At 46.7% G+C, this 20608-nt stretch overlaps 1 protein-coding gene across 3 annotated transcripts in view; it reads right to left on the bottom strand.

Annotated features, from left to right (window-relative positions):
- Positions 1–20608, bottom strand: part of LOC132835358 (vigilin-like) — a 107267-nt gene that overhangs the window by 39639 nt on the left and 47020 nt on the right. For all 3 annotated transcript variants that reach the window (XM_060854819.1, XM_060854821.1, XM_060854820.1), the window contains 8 exons: positions 19618–19824; positions 18108–18215; positions 17286–17390; positions 16443–16521; positions 11450–11589; positions 8730–8834; positions 6557–6670; positions 2731–2817 (listed from right to left, as the gene is read on the bottom strand). In XM_060854819.1, coding sequence (XP_060710802.1) covers positions 2731–2817; positions 6557–6670; positions 8730–8834; positions 11450–11589; positions 16443–16521; positions 17286–17390; positions 18108–18215; positions 19618–19824 — 945 coding nt within the window. The remainder of the gene's footprint in view (positions 1–2730; positions 2818–6556; positions 6671–8729; positions 8835–11449; positions 11590–16442; positions 16522–17285; positions 17391–18107; positions 18216–19617; positions 19825–20608) is intronic.

Here is a 20608-nt window from a genome sequence, read left to right as displayed (position 1 = left end):
CCAGTATCTGCGGTCCTCACTTTCTCCTCCCTGATAATAATGCCAGAACCATTCACCGAATGGGGAGTACCACGGTGCCTGGCGCACTGCCCACACCCCCCCCTCACCTGCACCCGCATGCCAACATCAGAATCTATTTCTGCAAAGGCCCAGGTAAGATTGTTGTAAAGAGACAAGGAGGACTTCTTCAAGGACCCGCACCAATCAACCCTGCCACCCCGTGGCCGAATATTTCAACTCTCCCCTGCTGAGAACATGGTCCTGGGCCTCCTCCACCGCCACTCCCTCACCACCCGACACCTGGAGGAAGAACGCCTCATCTTCTGCCCCAGAACACTTCAACCCCAGGGCATCAATGTGGACTTCACCAGTTTCCTCATTTCCCCTCCCCCCACCTTACCCCAGTTCCAACCTTCCAGCTCAGCAGTGTCCCCATGACCTGTCCCATCTGTCAATCTTCCTTCCCACCTATCCGCTCCACCCTCCTCTCTGACCTATCACCTTTACCCCCACCTCCTTCCACCTATTGTATTCTTAGCTACCTTCTCCCCAGCCCCACCCCCCTCCCATTTATCTTTCCACCCTGGAGGCTCCCAGCCTTATTCCTGATGGAGCACCTTTGCCCGAAAAACGTCGATTTTCCTGCTCCTCGGATGCTGCCTGACCTGCTGTGCTTTTCCAGGACCACTCTCCTCTAGACTCTGATCTCCAGCATCTGCAGTCCTCACTTTCGCCATCCTTGGAAGAGGATTCGCAGTGAGGTTAAAATCCCAGGCAGAAGTGGGTACTGCAGGTGATGGGCTTTTGGCCGAAACGTCGATTTTCCAGATCCTCAGATGCTGCCTGACCTGCTGTGCTTTTCCAGCGCCACTCTAATCTTGACTCTAATCTCCAGCACCTGCTTCTCCACTTCTGCCCAGTTAAGATTGGTTGAGTCTAGTCACTGGCACCAGAATAACTCAAATGCTCTATAGCTACAGTGGAAAATGCTCAGTTCAACTCGCGAGCCTCTGTCCATCCTTCATCAATCTCACCCTATCGTCACATTCTTAGCATAGGAGCATCAAAGGTAGACAAGTAGGAGGGTGGGAGAACACAACAAGCCAGGCAGCATCACTCGGTGGAGAAGCCGATGTTTCGGATGTAACCCTGTGCACCCGAAACCCAGCGCATCTCTCTCAGGTTCTCCACCTCCTAATGCTGCCTGCCTTGCTGTGTCCTCCCAGCTTCCTGCTTGGATTCCCACATCTGCGGTTTTTTTTTTGTCTCGAACATTCTTAGCATAATCTTACAGAGCTTCCCCTTAAACATATCAAAACAACTCTTTTCAATCCTCAAAGGGTTGGATTTTTTTTTAGTTCTACTCTCTAGAAAGCAAATATTTTCCATCACAACTTCTGTTTTTCTGTTCTTCTGCTAACGTGAGAGATTCAAAAGAGAGAAAACACAATCCGGTAGCTTTAGGGATGAATCAATGGGGGTTGAGTAATTGGAGCTGTTCAGAGCACGAAACAGGATTCGTCTCCGGCCTGTGTAAAGGCTAGGTGCAGCATTTCAAAAAACTTCACTGTCCCTCAGGTAGGGAAGACATGAGGCAAATAACCCACCCTACGTTAATTTCGTCTCTCAGAAGAAAAACATTACCAAACGAGCGCATTCCCAGACAAATTAAAACCCAAAGAACTGCGGATGCTGGATATCAGAAACTAAATCAGAAATTGCTGGGAAAACTGAACTGAAGGTGGCTTGCCGGATTTGAAAGGTTAACTCTGCATTCGCTCCACAGATGTTGGCAGCCCAGCTGAGTTTTGCCAGCAATTTCTGTTCTTGATTGAACGTGGGGTGGCACGGTGGCTCAGCGGTTAGCACTGCTGCCTTGCAGCACCAGGGACCTGGGTTCAATTCCACCTTCAGGTGACTGTCTGTGTGGAGTTTGCTTGTTCTCCCCCGTGTCTGTGTATGTTGCCTCAGGGTGCTCCACAGTCCAAAGATGTGCAGGTTAGGTGGATCGGCCATGCTAAATTGCCCTGTAGTATCCCATGTTGTGCAGGTTAGGTGGATCGACCATGCTAAATTGCCCCGTAGTATCCCATGTTGTGCAAGTTAGGTGGATCGGCCATGCTAAATTGCCCTGTAGTCTCCCATGTTGTGCAGGTTAGGTGGATCGACCATGCTAAATTGCCTCGTAGTATCCCATGTCGTGCAGGTTAGGTGGATCGGCCATGCTAAATTGCCCCGTAGTATCCCATGTCGTGCAGGTTAGGTGGATCGGCCATGCTAAATTGCCCCGTAGTATCCCATGTCGTGCAGGTTAGGTGGATCGGCCATGCTAAATTGCCCTGTAGTATCCCATGTTGTGCAGGTTAGGTGGATCGACCATGCTAAATTGCCCCGTAGTATCCCATGTTGTGCAAGTTAGGTGGATCGGCCATGCTAAATTGCCCTGTAGTATCCCATGTTGTGCAGGTTAGGTGGATCGGCCATGCTAAATTGCCCTGTAGTATCCCATGTTGTGCAGGTTAGGTGGATGGGAACAGCCCAAAGCTGACTGTTGGGCTGGGAGGTGTATACATTCGCTTTGTATACCTGTGAATAAAAGCCTACAGGTCATCGAGTCATGGACAGTACCGAAAGAGACCATTCAGCCTATTGAAGCCATGCTAGCTCTCTGCACAGCAATCCAGTCAGCCCCCAGGAGAAACCCGGCGCACCCCTCTCTCAGGTTTGTACCTTTTTGATGTTGGCTCCTCCTTTGCCGATTATGTTCTTATGGAACTGCTTGAAGATGGGGATGGAGACTGAGTAGCTGTTCTCAATCTGGGGATGGCAAAGACCAAGAGAAAAGAAAAATTGCTCAGAAGGTGAACTTCTATTCACAAGGTGGGGAACGACACTATTTGAGATGCACTTTCAGAAGCACTCACACTACACGAGTTATCCCAGGGAGAGACAGAGACAGAGAGATAGAAATAAAGTTGATCATTCAGGTTGGGGATCTCTCATCAGGACAGAAATATTCATTCTCTTTCTGTCCTCAGAATCATACGGCAACTGCCCAAGTCTGTAAGAAACTACAGAGAGCCATGAACACAGCCCACACAAGCCAACCTTCCATCTATTGACTCCATCTGTACATTCTGCTGCCTCAGGTAGGCAGCTGACATCATCAAAGACCCTTCCCACCCCGGTTGTGATCTCTTCCAACCTCTTCCATCGGGCAGAAAATACAAAAGCTTAAACAGGCTAAAGAACATTTTCTACCCCGCTGCTATCAGATTCTGGATGGACCTCTCAAATTTCAAATTTAATGTTGACCTCGCTCTTTGAGCGCCTTCTCTTTTGCTGTAACATAGTATTACTTGCTCTGTCCTATTACCGTAATGCATTATGTACGGTATGAGCTGCCTGTACTGCATGCAAAACTAAACTTTTCACTGTACCGAGGGACATGTGACAATAATAAATCAAATCAAAGGCTCCCAACCTCCTGAGTATTTCCAGTATTGTACAGCGTACAGTACAGAAACAGACCCTTTGGTCTAATTTGTCCATGCCGACTAGATATCCTAAATTAATCTAGTCCCATTTGGCCCATATCCCTCTAAACCCTTCACATTCTGATGTGTTTCAAATGTTGCAACTGTAGCTTTCAAATCTGTAATATTTTGCTATTAGTTATGTGGTGTGAAGAAGCTTGATGGGAAAAAAGCCACAGCCCATTCAGATTTCCCGGATAACTGCACCTTCTGCATTCTGCTATCCTTCTTGTGAGTCAGTGTTGCACCTCCCACTGCCTCCAGACGGTTTTTGCAAATGAAAAGCATTGCTGCACTCAGTTTTCCCAGTGAGAGCCGACCCAAGGTTTGACACAAAGGTAACATAACCTTCCTGGTTTTTCGCTTCCATAATTCCCAGAGAGTTCCCAGGAAACACACAGCGTAGTGGCTCCCAAACTGTGGGCTGTGACACAAAGCGAGTCGCAGAAATATAAGCTTTAAAAGGGACCTGCGGGACAAAGGTGGTTCATGTTATGGAATGAACTGCCACAGGAAGTGGTAGATGCAGGTACAGTTACAACACATGAAAAATATTTGGACAGTTACATGAACAGGAAATAGGGCGGCACAGTGGCTCAGTGGTTAGCACTGCTGCCTCACAGCACTAGGGACCCAGGTTCGATTCCAGCCTTCGGCAACTGTCTGCACATTCTCCCCATGTCTGCGTGGGTTTCCTCCAGGTGCTCCGGTTTCCTTCCACAGTCCAAAGATGTGCAGGTTAGGGTGAATTGGCCACGCTAAATTACCCACAGTGTTAGTGCAATAGTCAGGGGTAAATATAGGGTGGGGGAATGGGTCTGGATGGGTTACTCTTTGAAGGGTTGGTGTGGACTTGCTGGGCTGAAGGGACTGTTGCCATATTGTCGGGAATCTAATCTAATCTAATCACACAATACCAGGTTATAGTCCAAAGGTTTATTTGGAAGTACAAGCTTTTGCAGCACTGCTCCTTTGTCAGGTAACTAGTGGGGCAAGATCATTGAACACCACTAGCTACCAGATAACAGAGCAGCACTTCGAAAGCTTGTACTTACAAATAAATCTGTTGGACTATAACCTGGGCTTGTATGATTTTTAACTTTGTCCATGCCAGTCAAACAGCGGCACCTCCACATCATGAATAGGAAAAGTTTAGAGGGATATGGGCCAAATGGAGACAAGTGGGATAGTTTTAGTTCGGGAAATGTGGTCAGTATGGACTGGATGGACTCTATGTGAATGGGGTTGCAGGATCCTCCCCCAAGACTGTGATCTCACACCAGGAACAAGATTCAGGAGACATCTGGCCCTATCCCCACCCTGCTCATTTCTCCGTCTCTGTTGTGAGTTCCCATGCATGGTCTCTTCACTGAGTATCAAAGCTGAGCCCTAATTATGCTCCGAGTGGCGATGTCTCTGGTGCTGAGCTCTGGCCTTCTGAGGATAAACTGAGACTCTGTGCAATGATCTGGTCCGCAACCTGTGCTTCCACTGTTACCTGGTGAGATCCATGAGCCAGAGTTACTCAGACCAACTAAAAGATCGGTCAGTATTTAAATTGTTTTTTTTTTACCAAGTAACTTTACAGAATTTTTCATCTTGATATGAAGTTGTGGGTGTACTGTAACTTTTTGAGGGAGCTGAAATTTCTAGCACAGTGTTCTGAACAAGGTAACAATGTAACATTTAGTCATACAACTAGCTAAGAGCTGTGTTGCTTGGATACAAAAACAACTTCAAATTCAGCCAATCAGCTTTAATTATGCCCCAAGATACTAAACTCCATTCAAGTTTGAATTCAGTATTTTAACAATATAAAACCAATGAAACAATCCAATGCTTTGGGGTATAAATATCAGACATTTTGGAACAGTTAGTCAGAGCAGCAAAGAGGACCAACAAAAACAAAACAATACAGACTGCTTGCAGAACTGCTCTCTTAAAGATACCTTTATCTATCAAAGACCCGTGAAACAGAATCCATAAGAAGTAGAAAAGAAAACAGAGGAAAATCTACAGGGGTGGCACGGTGGCTCAGTGGTTAGCACTGCTGCCTCATAGCACCAGGGTCCCAGGTTTGATTCCAGCCGCGTGCGACTGTCTGTGTGGAGTTTGCACATTCTCCCTGTGTCTGCGTGGGTTTTCTCTGGGTGCTCCGGTTTCCTTCCACAGTCCAAAGATGTGCAGTTTAGAGTGAATTGGCCATGCTAAATTACCCATAGTGTTAGGTGCATTAGTCAGAGGGAAATGGGACTGGGTGGGTTACTCTTCGGAGGGTCGGTATGGACTGTTTGGGCCGAAGGGCCTGTTTCCACACTGTAGGTAATCGAAGATGACTGGTTTTGAAAAGTGATTTGTTTTTTTGTAAATTGCAATCAGGATTGTTTTATCGGATCAGTATTGTAGAGGAGAAGTTAAAAGCTAGGTTTAAGAGAAAGGAGTTATAAATAGTTGTTAGTTAATTATTCTCAATTAGACTTTTAAAAATAAAGTTGTTAATTGTTACTTTACGTAATGACTTTTGGGGATAGTTCTTTCCCTCTCGAATTTTAACAGATTACAGCACGGGGTGAATCAGCCAATCAGCTTTAATTATGCCCCAAGGGTTAGCAGAGGGGTTTACCCCATATCCTAACATTTTATATAGTCATCTGTAACACATGAATGTTAATAAACTGCCTACAAAACTTCATGTACCCCACTGCTTTGTTGTGGGAAACATCCATGAGCACATTATTTTTCAAGTGTTGAAATGAGGTCCTGTCAGAAGCGCTGGATGCAAGCAGGATTTCAGGGCCTTTCTCCACAACCAGCCGGGTCGGATGGGTGCTGCCTGAGAAGGGATGGGAGGAGAGAAGCGTAGGGATTGTGATAGTGGGCAGTGGTTTGCAAGAAAAACCCAAAGGGTTCTATACAAAGACACCAGTTTAAGTCTGCCCAGGAGCACCAATCAATTGTACCAGGTACCACAGTAATACGCACCAGGGAACTGAGCAGGCCGGAGTGCCACCATCACTTACCAAGTCAGCGATGACTTTCTGCAGGAACTTCCCACATTTCTCCACCTCGTTCTTGGGGCCGCGCAGCTGGACAATGTCACTTTTCTGCACAGGATCCGGGAAGTTGATGATTACCTAGAGCGAGAAAAAAGCTACAATTTTCTTTGAAGGCTGAGGAAACCAGAATGGTTAGTTACTCTGGAAACAGTCAACATGAGAACATTGGAATGAAATGGCCACTCATCCCTTCCGCCTGTTACACAGGAAAAGCAGAGCATTCAGCCCATCTAGCCTGTTACACAGGGATAGGAGGAGACCATTCAGCCCATCTAGCCTGTTACACAGGGACAGGAGACCATTCAGACCATCTAGCCTGTTACACAGGGACAGGGGGAGACCATTCAGCCCATCTAGCCTGTTTTACAGGGACAGGAGGAGACCATTCAGACCATCTAGCCTGTTACACAGGAACTGGAGAGACCATTCAGCCCAACTAGCCTGTTATAGAGGTATAGGAGATAATTAGACCATCTAGCCTGTTACACAGGAACTGGAGAGACCATTCAGCCCATCTAGCCTGTTCATTCGGAATAGAGGAGGCAATTCCCTGGTCCTCAATAATAGGTCATTCAACCATTCCAGTCTGCTACACAGGAAAAGGAGGATGCCTTCAGTATATTACATAGAAACAGGGAGGTTATTCAGTGCCTCAAACTTAACACCAGGATGAGACGGTTCAGCTCCTGAAGCTTGTTAACATTAGGACCAGGGAAAAAAAAATTCAGCCTCTTAAAGAGGTTCTGCAATTAAACTATATCATGGTTTTCATAGAATCCCTCCGGTGTGAAGCAGGCCATTCAGCCCATCGAATCTACAGCAACCCTCCAAAGAGCATCCCACCCAGACACACACCCTCGTATCCTATCCCTGTAACCACACAATTCCCCTGGCTGACCCGCCTAGCCTGCACAACCCTGGACACAATGGAGCAATTTCCCATGGCCAATCCACCCTAATCTGCGCATCTTTGGACTGTTGGGGGGAACCATAGCACCTAGAGGAAACCCACGCAGACACAGTGACAATGTGTGTGAACTCAACACAGACAGTTGCCTGAAGCTGGAACCCAGGCCCCTAGCAATGTGAGGCAGCAGAGCTAACCATTGAGCCATCGTGGCTGAGAGAGTTTGCAATTCAGATTTCCCTTCTGCTCTGCGTGAACAAGTGACTCCCAGCATCACCCTGAACCCGCCTGGCTCCAATTCTAAGCTCCTACTGTGATTCCCTCGTTTCCTCTCAACTGGCCATATTAAACTGTTTAAATATCTTCAACACCTCAGTTAAATCAGCCCTCAGCCAACTACAGTACAAGCTATCTAATACAAGCCTAGCCCACATGAATTGTGTCACTCCACATCAGTCAGTAAATGTGACTCTAACCTACTCAGAGAAACTGAGAAGCTTTGATTGATCGTTTTAAAACACAGAAGATCAAAGGAGATGTGACAGAGGTGTTCAAAACAAGAAAGGGATTTGAAAGCGTTTGACAGACAGAAATGCTTTCCACAGACTGGGAGACAAGAAGGCATTATAAAATAATTGCTGAAGGAACCAATGAGAGTTGTGGAAAGCATTTTTTAATACAGCGAGATGCTCAGGTCTTCGCCACGGTGTGTGGAAGCTGATTTAACAGCAACTATCAAAAGAGGAAATGGGTAAGAATTTGAAAAGAAAACATTTTTAAGGCTATGGGGAAAAATCAGGGAGTGGGGGACTAGTGGGCAGCACGGTGGCACAGTGGTTAGCACTGCTGCCTCACAGCACCTGAGACCTGGGTTCAATTCCCGCCTCGGGCGACTGACTGTGTGGAGTTTGCACGTTCTCCCCGTGTCTGCGTGGGTTTCCTCCGGGCGCTCCGGTTTCCTCCCACAGACCAAAGATGTGCGGGTCAGGTGAATTGGCCAGGATAAATTGCCCGTAGTGTTAGGTAACGGGTAAATGTAGGGGTATGGGTGGGTTGCGCTTCGGCGGGTCGGTGTGGACTTGTTAGGCCGAAGGGCCTGTTTCCACACTGTAAGTAATCTAATCTAATTGGGAAGCTTGCGCAAAGACCTAATGGGCCGAGTGGACTCCTTTTTTGCCGCCTATGTCTCCACGAGTGGTGGGCGGGTGGGTAGTGGAAGATTGCTTTTACCTCAGGGAATTTGTCGCGAACTTCCTTGATCTTCTCTCCCTTCTGGCCGATGATGGATCGGTGTAAACGCTGCTCAATGATCAAGTCCTTGGTCCGTTCGTTCTCCTGACAGCGACAGAGAAAGGAAAACATTCACTGGAAACGCACCACCACATAAAAGCTGCGTGAAGGCAGCAAACAGCCTTTGGCTCTCTCAGACGGCTCAGGTGAGAGGTATTGATTCAACTTTTGGGGACGACGGCCAGCGCAGCGCTAATGTCTCTCGAGGTGGTGGTGAGCTGCTTTTTGAACACAACTGAGTGGCCATTTCAGAGGTCTGGAGTCACATGTAGGCCAGACCAGGGAAGGACAGCAGATAAAGAACTTTGAACATGAATAGGAAGAGTTGGAGGGATTTATTAGGTTAGATTCCCTACAGTTCGACAAGTCCACACCAACCCTCCAAAGAGCAACCCACCCAGACACTATACTTACCTCTGACTAATGCACCTAATACTATGGGCAACTTAGAACAGCCAATTCACTTGACCTGCACGTCTTTGAATTGTGGGAGGAAACTGGAGGAAACCCACGCAGACACGGGGAGAATGTGCAAACTCCACACACAGGCAGGAATTGAACCCAGGACCTTGGTGCTGTGAGGTAGCAGTGTTAACCACTGAACCACCATGCCACCTCAAATGTGGGTCATGTGGGGTGTGGGCCAAGTGCAGGCAGGTGGGACTTTAGTTTGGGATTACGTTCGACATGAACAGGTTGGACCGAAGGGTCTGTTTCTGTGCTGTATGACTCTCTGACACTAATGTACCAGATGGATACCTCTGACAATCTGGTAGCCCCACTGCTCAGACCAAGTCTTAATTCCCAATTTATTTAATTTTTAAAAATTCTTTCATGAGATGTGAGCTTTATTGGCAAAGCCATAATTGTTGCATGTCTCTACTGAGAGGTATTCTGGATCACTGCACAGGGAAGTCACATCTACAGCCAGACCCGGGTAGGGATGGGAAGATTCTCCTTCTGAAAGGTCATTTGCAATAGTCAGCGACTGCGTCTTGGGCATCATTACTGCAAGCAGTTCTCTTTCCCAGATTTATGAACCAGACTGAAATGTCACAGGTTGTCGTGGTGGGGTTTGAACTGGTGACCCCACAGAATGAACCTGGGTTTCTGGGTGACTTGTCCAAAGATATTGCCCTGGCTCCTAGTCAAGTTGAATTTAAATCGTGAGATTTGAAAGCTTGTCTCCAAAGCCTTTGGATTACTGATCCAGTAACATCAGCACCAACGGTACTCTCCATTTTGAAAGGCAAGGTCAGATGTCCTGTACACTTCATGTATAGAGGGTGTGGTTCGCCAAAGTATTCACCCCACAGATCTCCCCTGGAGATTAATGAACAAGCAACTGACTCATTGTCATTGCTATCTAACCTATTTATTGTTGCAAATCATAGAAGCCTCAGGGACTGGAGAAACCTATTCAAGCCTGTGATCCTTTATAGATTCGTATAGCATGGAAACAGACCTGTCGGTCCAACCAGTCCAGGCCGACCATTTTCCCAGTAAGGGCTTTTGCCCGAAACGTCAAATTTCCTGTTCCTTGGATGCTGCCTGATCTGCTGTGCTTTAACCAGCAACACATTTTCAGCTCTGATCTCCAGCATCTGCAGACCTCACTTTTTACTCGACCATTTTCCCAAACTAAACTAGCCCCACTTCCCTGCATTTGACCCATATCCCTCAATCCTCTCTTATCCACATGTCTGTCAAATGTAGCAACTCTACCCACATCCACCACTTCCTCCAGCAGTTCATTCCACACACAAACCACCCTCTATGTAAAAAAAAGTTGCCCCTCGTGTCCTTTTTAATCCTTCCCCTCGCACCTTTAAATATGCCCCCTAGTTTTGAACTCCCCACTGGAGGGAAAAGATCTTTGTCATTCAGCTTATCTATACTCCTCATGATTTTATAAACTTCTATCAGGTCACCCTCAACCTCTACAACTGATACAAGTCCCAACCTATCTTTAGAACTTGCACCTTTCATTCCCACCATTTAACTCTATCTAGGCTGATCGGTAACTCAACTTCAACTCACTGCCTCCTGACACCATCGTCCAACCAAATAGGTGCTCCTCAGCTTTGTGGGTTCAAGACCTGCTCTAGATACTTACGCCCAAAGTCAGGACTTGATGGCCAAGGAAGATTTGTGGGCAACCCAACCAAATAGGGTGGGCATCAGACTGCGAAACCCTTCCAACGGCAGATGGTAAAAGCAGGAGTGATTCCTGGTGAGTTATGTGACAGGAAGAATATTGGAGCATCTACCATCCCCTATTCATAAATCCAGGCCCCAAATGCATGCAAAGTGTGTTTGCCACAGCAACAGGACTTCTGGGGAGGGGAACTTCAAGTCACTGCCATCCTCAATAGTAACGTAAAAGTAAAGGTACCATAGTCCTACCAGACTATAGGGTTGCTCTCTTATTAGACTGGCGGGTTGGAGGGTCACCACACCTCGGGTAAGGGGAGACATTGACAAGGAGGCTCCTTAATGGTAACCTCAGCCGAGGCGAGAATCGAAGCCGTGCTGTTGGCGTCACCCTGCGCCGCAGAGCAGCCATCCAGCCTACTAAGCAAACCAACCTGCCTCCCAACACAGTAACAAAGTGACAGCATCACGGAGGTGGGAAGGCTGAGATAGGGAGCTACAGTTACCATCCTGACCGCCATCTCCAGTAGCTCCTTCTTGGCCAGTTGCACCCCCTGCGGCTCTCCTTCGATCCGAATCAGATTGCTCTTCTCATTATCTGGCGGGATGCGCACTGACACTTTGTACTGTTCCTTGATCCGATTAACTAAAGGATGAGGTGACAGAAAGCGGAACAGCAGATTCAGTAGTTACAGCAGTTTCTTTCAGCGGGAGACAACACTGGAAGTAGCAACAAAAACCGCGTTTCCACCTTCGTGGGGGACGTTTGATAAATTGCAATGTGCAAAATTAAAACAAAAAGAAGCAGAAACAAGTTATGATATAACTGTATACATGAGGGCTTCACATACAGAAAAATCACTAAATCTATAAGAGCTACCTATATCTTTAATCGCCCATGTTCCCATTTGCAGTTCTGTGGAGTTAGAATATTGATTGAATGGTGCTCGGTTAAGTGAATATTAGACGACTTAGAGGTTAACAGTGATAAGATTGTACAGGGCAGAAGCTTTCATGGCTACACTGGGACTTAGAGGACCATTCAGGTCTGCCCGGAGCTAATTGAAGTTGCCTTACAGCAGATTCACATGGGGCTCCCATGACAGCAATGGTATCCAGTGATGACGGTTCACTCCCGTGCTCAACAGACGAAGGATCACCGCACTCGAAATGTCAACCCTGCTTTCTTCCTACAGTGTGGAAGCAGATCAATCGGCCCATCAAGTTCACTCTGTTCCCTCCCCGCCACTCCTCATAACTCTGCATATCCCATCGCCAACTCACCGAGCCTCTGCCTTTGGAGGTAGTATGGGCTGAAGTCAGAAACAGGAAAGGAGCAGTCACCTTGTTGGGTGTTTACTATAGGTCCCCCAATAGCAGCAGAGATGTGGAGAAACAGTTTGGGAAACAGATTTGGAAAGGTGCAGAAGCCACAGGGTAGTAGTCATGGGCGGTTTCAACTTCCCAAATATTGACTGGAAGCTCTTTAGATCAAGTAGATTGGACGGGGCGGTGTTTGTGCAGTGTGTCCAGGAAGCTTTTCTAACTCAGTATGTAGATTGTCCGACCAGAGGGGAGGCCATATTGGATTTGGTGCTCGGTAACGAACCGGGACAAGTGATGGGCTTGTTAGTGGGTGAGCATTTTGGTGATGGTGACCACAATTCTGTGACTTTCACCTTGGTTATGGAGAGAGATAGGTGTGTGCAACAGGGCAGGTTTTACAATTGGGGGAAGGGTAAATACGATGCTGCCAGACAGGATCTGAGGAGCATAAATTGGGAGCATAGGCTGTCAGGGAAGGATGTGGTGGAAATGTGGAACTTTTTCAAGGGACAGATACGACGTGTCCTTGATATGTATGTACCTATCAGGCAGGAAAGAAATGGTCGTGTGAGGGAGCCTTGGTTGACGAGGGAGGTTGAATGACTTGTAAGGAGGAAGAAGGAGGCTTACATAAGGTTGAGGAAACAAAGTTCAGACAGAGCGTTGGAGTGATACAGGATAGCCAGGAGGGAGCTGAAGAAAGGGATTAGGAGAGCTAAGAGAGGGCAGGAAAAATCTTTGGCAGGTAGGATCAAGGATAACCCCAAGGCCTTTTATACGTATGTGAGAAACAGGAGAATGACGAGAACGAGGGTAGGTCCGATCAAAGACAGTAGTGGGAGACTGTGTATTGAGTCGGAAGAGATAGGAGAGGTCTTGAATGAGTACTTTTCTTCAGTATTTACAAATGAGGGGGACCGTGTTATTGAAGAGGAGAGTATGAAACGGACTGGTAAGCTAGGGGAGATACTTGTTAGGGAGGAAGATGTGTTGGGCATTTTGAAAAACTTGAGGATAGACAAGTCCCCCGGGCCTGACGGGATAGATCCTAGGATTATGTGGGAAGCAAGAGAGGAAATTGCAGAACCGTTGGCAATGATCTTTTCATCTTCACTGTCAATGGGGTGGCGCCAGGGGACTGGAGAGTGGCGAATGTTGTGCCCTGTTCAAAAAAGGGAATAGGGATAACCCCGGGAATTACAGGCCAGTTAGTCGGTGGTAGGCAAAGTAATGGAAAGGGTACTGAGGGATAGGATTTATGAGTATCTGGAAAGACACTGCTTGATTAGGGACAGCCAGCACAGATTTGTGAGGGGAAGGTCTTGCCTTACAAGTCTTATTGAATTCTTTGAGGAGGTGACCAAGCATGTGGATGAGGGTAGAGCAGTGGATGTAGTGTACATGGATTTTAGTAAGGCTTTTGATAAGGTTCCCCATGGTAGGCTTATGCGGAAAGGCAGGAGACATGGGATAGTGGGAAGTTTGGCCAGTTGAATAGAGAACTGGCTAACCGGTCAAAGTCAGAGAGTGGTGGTAGGTGGTAAATATTCAGCCTGGAGCCCAGTTACAAGTGGAGTTCCACCGGGATCAGTTTTGGGTCCTCTGCTGTTTGTAATTTTTATTAATGACTTGCAAGAGGGAGTTGAAGGGTGGGTCAGTAAATTTGCAGACGATACGAAGATTGGTGGAGTTGTGGATAGTGAGGAGGGGTGTTGTTGGCTGCAAAGGGACTTAGATATGATGCAGTGCTGGGCTGAGGAGTGGCAGATGGATTTCAACCCTGTCAAGTGTGAGGTTGTCCATTTTGGAAGGACAAATAAGGCGGCGGAATACAGGGCTAACGGTAGGATTCTTAGTAAGGTGGAGGAGCAGAGAGATCTTGGGGTCTATGTTCATAGCTCTTTGAAAGTTGCCACTCAGGTGGATAGACGTTGCAAGAAGGCCTATGGTGTATTAGTGTTCATTAGCAGAGGGATTGAATTCAAGAGTCGTGAAGTGATGTTGCAGCTGTATAGGACCTTGGTAAGGCCACATTTGGAGTAGTGTGTGCAGTTCTGGTCGCCTCATTTTAGGAAAGATGTAGAAGCTTTGGAGAGGGTGCAGAGGAGATTTACCAGGATGTTGCCTGGAATTGAGAATAGGTCGTACGAGAATAGGCTGAGTGTGTTAGGCCTTTTCTCATTGGAACGGCGAAGGATGAGGGGTGACTTGATAGAGGTTTATAAGATGATCAGGGGAATAGATAGAGTGGACAGTCAGAGACTTTTTCCCCGGGTACAACAGAGTGTTACAAGGGGACATAAATTTAAGGTGAAGGTTAATCAATAGATTAACATAAGGAGCGATGTCAAGGCCACGGAGAGGGTAGGGATTAGACCCACAAGTGATGCCATAGCTTTGATCACAGAGTGCCTACTGTTACAAAGATGTGGGTATACTTTAAGAGAGTTAAAAGCAGCAGAACTAACGGACATAGCACCAAGTGTTCTCAATAAGGTAACAATGTAACACTTGGTTGAACAACTTGATTAGCTCGTTGCCTGGAGACAAAAAAACAAATGTGAATTCAGCCAATCAATTTAAATTATACCCCGAAAAATATCAAATTCCAATCTAGTTTGAATTGAGCATTTTGACAATCTTAGAGCCAATGACACAATCCAATGCTTTGGGGGTATTAGACCAGGGAAAACTGAACGGTTGAGAGGAGAACTGACAAGCCCAGCATGTAAACAAGACTGTCTGAAAATAGCTCTCTTAAAAAGGTATCTTTTCGATCAGTAACCTGTGATGCAGAAATTCCTTAAAAAAAAAGACACAGGAAGATCCGAATAGGAGAACGATAGCTGCCTGGTTTTGAGATAAGAAGGGTGGTTTTGTACTTCTCAATTGAGAGTTTTATCAGACTAGTATTATAGAAGGGAAGGTAACAGATAGGTTAGAGGAAGGAATTGTTGTTAGTTAATTATTCTCTGTTCTGCTTTAAGAAATAAAGTTGTTTGTTTTTACTTTTAAATAGTTCTTGGCCACTCGAATTTTTACAGATTACTGCGCGGGATAAATCTTTTCAGCGTTGCTGGTTTTACATTAAGCAGGAGGGTTTAACCCGTGTCGTAACATTACAGTGTGGAAGCAGGCCATTCATCTCATCCAGTCCACACCAACTCACCAAAGAGCATGTCACCCAGACCCACCCCATCCTGTAACCTTGCATTCCCCATGGCAACTCCATCTCGCCTGCACATCCCTGGGCATTATGACACAATTTAGCACGGCCAATCCACCCTACCCTCCACATCTTTGGACTGTGGGAGGAAACCAGAGGACTCAAGAGGACACCCACACAGACACAGAGGAGAATGTGTAAATGCTGCACAGACAGGTGCCCGAGGATGGAATCGAACCCATGTCCCTGGCGCTATGGGACAGCAGTGCTAACCACTGAGCCACCGTGCTGTCCCAAATTATGTGACAGCGTGGTGGAAGCCCTTTGCTGTACAACATGGTCATAAGTGGAGCTCTCTTATAGATGTTTATATTTAAGATGCTTTAACTAATGTTAATTAAGATAGCATGAACCGATTTCCATGGGTAAATGAGTAGGGAGTCAAAAAGACATTAAAAAAGACCCTGCCACACAGCAGCAGGGACCTGAATTTGACTCCACCCTCCAACGACTGTCTGTGTGGAGCTTGCACATCCTTACCATGTCTGTGTGGGTTTCCTGCGGGTGCACCAGTTTCCTCCCACAGCCAAAAGATGTAGAGGTTAGGGTGGATCGGCTATGCTAAATTGCCCCATAGTGTCCAGGGATATGCAGATGTGGTGGATTAGCCATGGGAAGTGCAGGGATACAGGGGTTGGACAGGATGGTGGGTCTGGGTGGGATGCTCTTCAGAGAGTCGGTGTGTGGACTCGATGGGCTGAATGGCCTGCTTCCACACTGTAGGGATTCTGTGATTGCCACTGGTTAAGGGAAATGTCCTACCGGAGAGCAGAATGTTTTTAAAGGAAAGTGGAAAAATATTTGAAAAGGTTGAACATAAGCAGGTGAAGGGAAACAGAATAAAGCAGGGTACAGCTCTTTCAGAAATCCCAATGGGTTGAGAAGCCTCTTTATGTGATGTTGGTCAGATTCCAGAGGAATACCAGGGAATACTGACAGAAACTCACTATTCGCTCCATTCTTTCCTATTAGATGACGGTGGTATTTCTGCTCGACCGTGATCTCTGTGTAGTCCATGCGCGTCAGCTGTAAGAGAGACATGAAAATAAGCGAGGTCACTCACCAGCTGCAAAGCTTCACGACCCAGTGACAGCTCCACGATGTACGTGGCTCAGCTTCAGGGAGGTGAAGAGAGACCGCGGTGCAACGGTGTCAGGGTTGAAAGGAGTGGGAGAGGAACGGGCTCGTCACTTCGACGGCCCCGCAGCTCGGGCTTCGAGAGGAAACAGCTGGACAGTGAACTGCCGAAGGGTGTAGAGAAATGGCAGTGCAATTTTACACGGAATAGGAAGACATTCACAAGAGGTTTACCAGGATGTTGCCGGGAATGGAAGGTGCGTGTTAGAAGGAGAGGCTGGATAGCCCAGGACCTTTTCCACTGGAGCGTAGGAGGTTGAGGGGTGACCTTATAGAGGTCTATAAAATCATGGCGGGGGGGGGTGTAGGTAAGGTGGAAGGCAGGTATCTCTTTCCTAGGGTGGAAGATTTCAAGACTAGGGGGCATATTTTTAAGGTGAGAGGAGAGAGATTTAAAAAAGACATGAGGGAGCAGGTTTTTTTTACACAGAGGGTGGTTCGTGTGTGGAATGAACTTCCTGAGGAAGTGGTGGATGTGGGTACAGTTACAACGTTTAAAAAAAGACTTTTGACAAGTACATGAATAGGAAAGTTTTGGAGGGATGTGCGCCAGGAGCAGGCAGGTGGCACTAGTTTCGTTTGGGAACATGGTCGGCATGGGCTGGTTGGGCCGAAGGGTCTGTTTCCATGCTGGATGACTATGACATACTGACCAGATCATTGATGATGTCTTGGATCTGAGTTTGAGCAATCTCCACTTCCTCTGTTGGACCCTCCAATGTGATCTTCTCATCACCATCAGTGAACTCAATGTGAACCTACACCAGACAGGTCATAGAACCCAGAGATACATGTTACTTTTGCCAACTATGCCATAAGATGACACCATACATTCTCACGCCCCCACTTTCGGTTCAAGGTTTTGTGCTTGGCTGTGTTGGATAACCAGAGCAATGTAAGTGTAGGAAAATTAGCTTCCTTTCAGGGACATTGTCCTGCCCAGTCATTCTCCTGGCTGTCTTCCCTTACTCCCTTGCTGGGACCCTCACAAGACTGTTGGCCTCCCCAGTCTCACAACTATCATCCCTTTGAAACTCAACCGAATCTCAGTAGCTCCTGTTGAAACTCTCAGAAACCCGTCGCCCTGACCCACTCCGTCTCCTGGTTATGTGAACACTGAAATGAAAGTTTCCACTGTCCATGGTGTCTCCCCTACTTCTAGAAGCCTCCCAGACCTCTCACTTCTCCAATTCTAGTCCCTTGAGCAGCTTCCTGATGTCCTTTACCTCGCATTTGGTGACCATATGTTATTAGCTGCAACGGATTGTAAAGCTCTGAGAATTTCCTTCCTGACTTTCTCGGTCTCTCTCTTTCTTCACAATTCTCCTAAACTTCTACCCCAAGATCGAATACTGCCGCCCTGCGGCTCCGGTCAAAATATTATTGACTAAGAAGAACGCAAGGACTATGTTGAAGACACGATATAAATCTAAGCTTCTTGAGGAGGTCGAGCCCTGTGATGACCCAGTGCTTACCTTGGGCAGTTGCTGGGTTATACGGCCAATGTTTTGTCCCTTCTTGCCAATAATAAAGCGATGTAACCAGGCCGGCGCGGTTACTTCAGCCACCATCACACTCTTGGCCTTGGGGTTAGAGAACACAAACAGGTCAATAAAAGGCTCCAGCTAATATGGAGAAAAGGGCCAAACTGATTTGATTTATTTGTTGTCCATTGTACCTAGGTACAGTGAAAAGTGCTGTTTGACGTGCAGATCATGCTGTACAAGGTGCTTTGTGGTAACAGAACAGAGCGAGGAATTCAATGTTACGGCTGCAGAGAACATGTACAAAGAGCGAGATCAACATTTTAAATTTAATGTGAGAGGTGCATTCAGACGTCTAATAACAGCGGGGAAGAAACTGTCCTTGAATCTGTTGCTACATGAGTCAGCCCGAGATGACAGTGCTACCACTGGAGATCACACAGGAGGAGTGGGACAAGAAAAGGATGACAAGATAAATGGGAAATACAGGGATGTGGGTGAGGGCCAGAATGGACTCAGCGGACCAAATGGCCTGCATCCACACTATAGGGATGTTTTGATTCTTGACAGAACAGCCCCCTCAACCAAAAGAACAATCTTTGCTTTAACACTTTCAAGCAAGTATATATCCTTTCTTAAGTATTAGAACTAAAGCCATAGTGCAGGTGTGGTGTCACCAAAGCCCTGTAGCAATACTCCATTCGTACTATACTTTAGGAAAGCATATAACAAACGATTGTCCAGAGGCTTGATGGCAAAGGGATATTTTTTACCACCTGATGTTAAAGTGGGTTTCTACACTGTTATGGCCCAGACCAAACCCCTCAAAATATATTATGAAGATAGCCTATACCCTAACTTTTCCTTATTTTAAAGGCAAGTGCCAGGCATTGTCTTCCAGATACAATTCGATTGGTCAAACTACCAGTCTTGAAGTGAAGCACACCTTATTCACACACTGTAGAAAGAAGACATTGGAATGACATAACTCTACTGGAAAACTTTATAGAATAAGTGATTATTTAGCTACTAAACAGCAACTGTCCCAGTGTCGTAACATTCCATAAACACACCCTTGGCAAAGACAAATTCGGTAAAATAGATGGTCTTACAGGCAATTCTCCAAAGCAAGAGGAAAAACTTCACAAGAAAACTCGAGAGAGAGAGAGAGAGAGAGAGAGAGTGTGTGAGAGAGAGAGAGAGATGTACTGCAGCTTCCAAACCCCAAACTTTTGAAACCCCAGTTTCAAGACCCCAGCAACTGCTACTAAAAAAACTGAAACTAAAACTTCTGGTTCTGCGAGAGCTCGATCCCATCCAGTCAGGATGCTTCTATTATTCCAACTTTTGTTTTAGATCCCAAGCTGTTTGCTTTGTGGGCTTTGAAGCAGGCTGCTTGCTACCTCTGTCTCAAACATCCTTCAAGAAGAAATCAGGACGAAATACATCTCTTCAAGCCACAGTATTATAATAGCACATCGTCAGGGATTAGGAAGTTTACCTTGGCGTAGACCTGAGTCAGAGCTGGGCCAAGTTTGTCAGGCTCTCCCCGGAGAATGATGGTCTCAGAACTACTCTCCAGTGACGGCATTTCCACGGATACCCCGGTCATGTCCAGTATTTCCTGCAGGGTGTTACCTTTCGGGCCTATGATGTACTTATGCTGAGATTTTTTCACCTCGACCGATATCGTTGTGGTTTTCCGTTTCTGTTGGTAGAAAGAGAAGAGCTGAAAACTGGCCGATCCCAACACAAAGCAAGCTGCAAATTCAACACGGGAGAGTATGTTAAGGCTTGTTAATGGCTCCCCTGGAGGGTTGGAGAAACAGTTCAATCTTTTGAAACTTACTGACTCCTTACTGATTAGGATTTTGCGACTACACCCTTCTGAATCACCCTTCACATTTTCATGGAGTGTAGAACCACTGTATAGATCTGACTTGGCCTGCTGGGCAGCATCACAATCCAGAACGTGCATTTATATAGCACCTTTATCTTTGCAATAGTAGTTTTGCAGGAGCGTTTTAGGAGATATTTGGATGGGTGACCAACTTCACACAGATGCGAGGTTAAATGAGTGCTTTAAAGGAGTAAAGAGAATGCCTGAGGGCTTAGAATCCCTACAGAGGGGAAGCAGGCCATTTGGCCCATCGAGTCTCTGAACAGCATCCAACCCAGACCCATCACTCCCCCTTCTTTCATTTTTCCCCAAGACTAATCTACTAACATACACATCCCTGGACACTATAATGTAGCCAATCCACCTAACCTGCACACGTCTTTGGACTGTGGGTGGAAACCCCACACAGACACGAGGAGAACGTGCAAACACAACACAGACAGTTCCTTGAGGCTGGAACTGAACCTGCGTCCCTGGCGCCGTGAGACAGCAGAGCTAACCACTGAGCCCCTGAGCCTCCAAGGTGAGAGCTCCAGAGCTTTGGCACCTAGGCAGCTGAAAGCATAACCAACAGTGAAATGATTAAAAATTG

Source organism: Hemiscyllium ocellatum, chromosome 44 (assembly GCF_020745735.1).
Source record: "Hemiscyllium ocellatum isolate sHemOce1 chromosome 44, sHemOce1.pat.X.cur, whole genome shotgun sequence".
Classification (NCBI taxonomy): domain Eukaryota; kingdom Metazoa; phylum Chordata; class Chondrichthyes; order Orectolobiformes; family Hemiscylliidae; genus Hemiscyllium; species Hemiscyllium ocellatum.
This window is presented reverse-complemented; position numbering and strand designations above follow the sequence as displayed.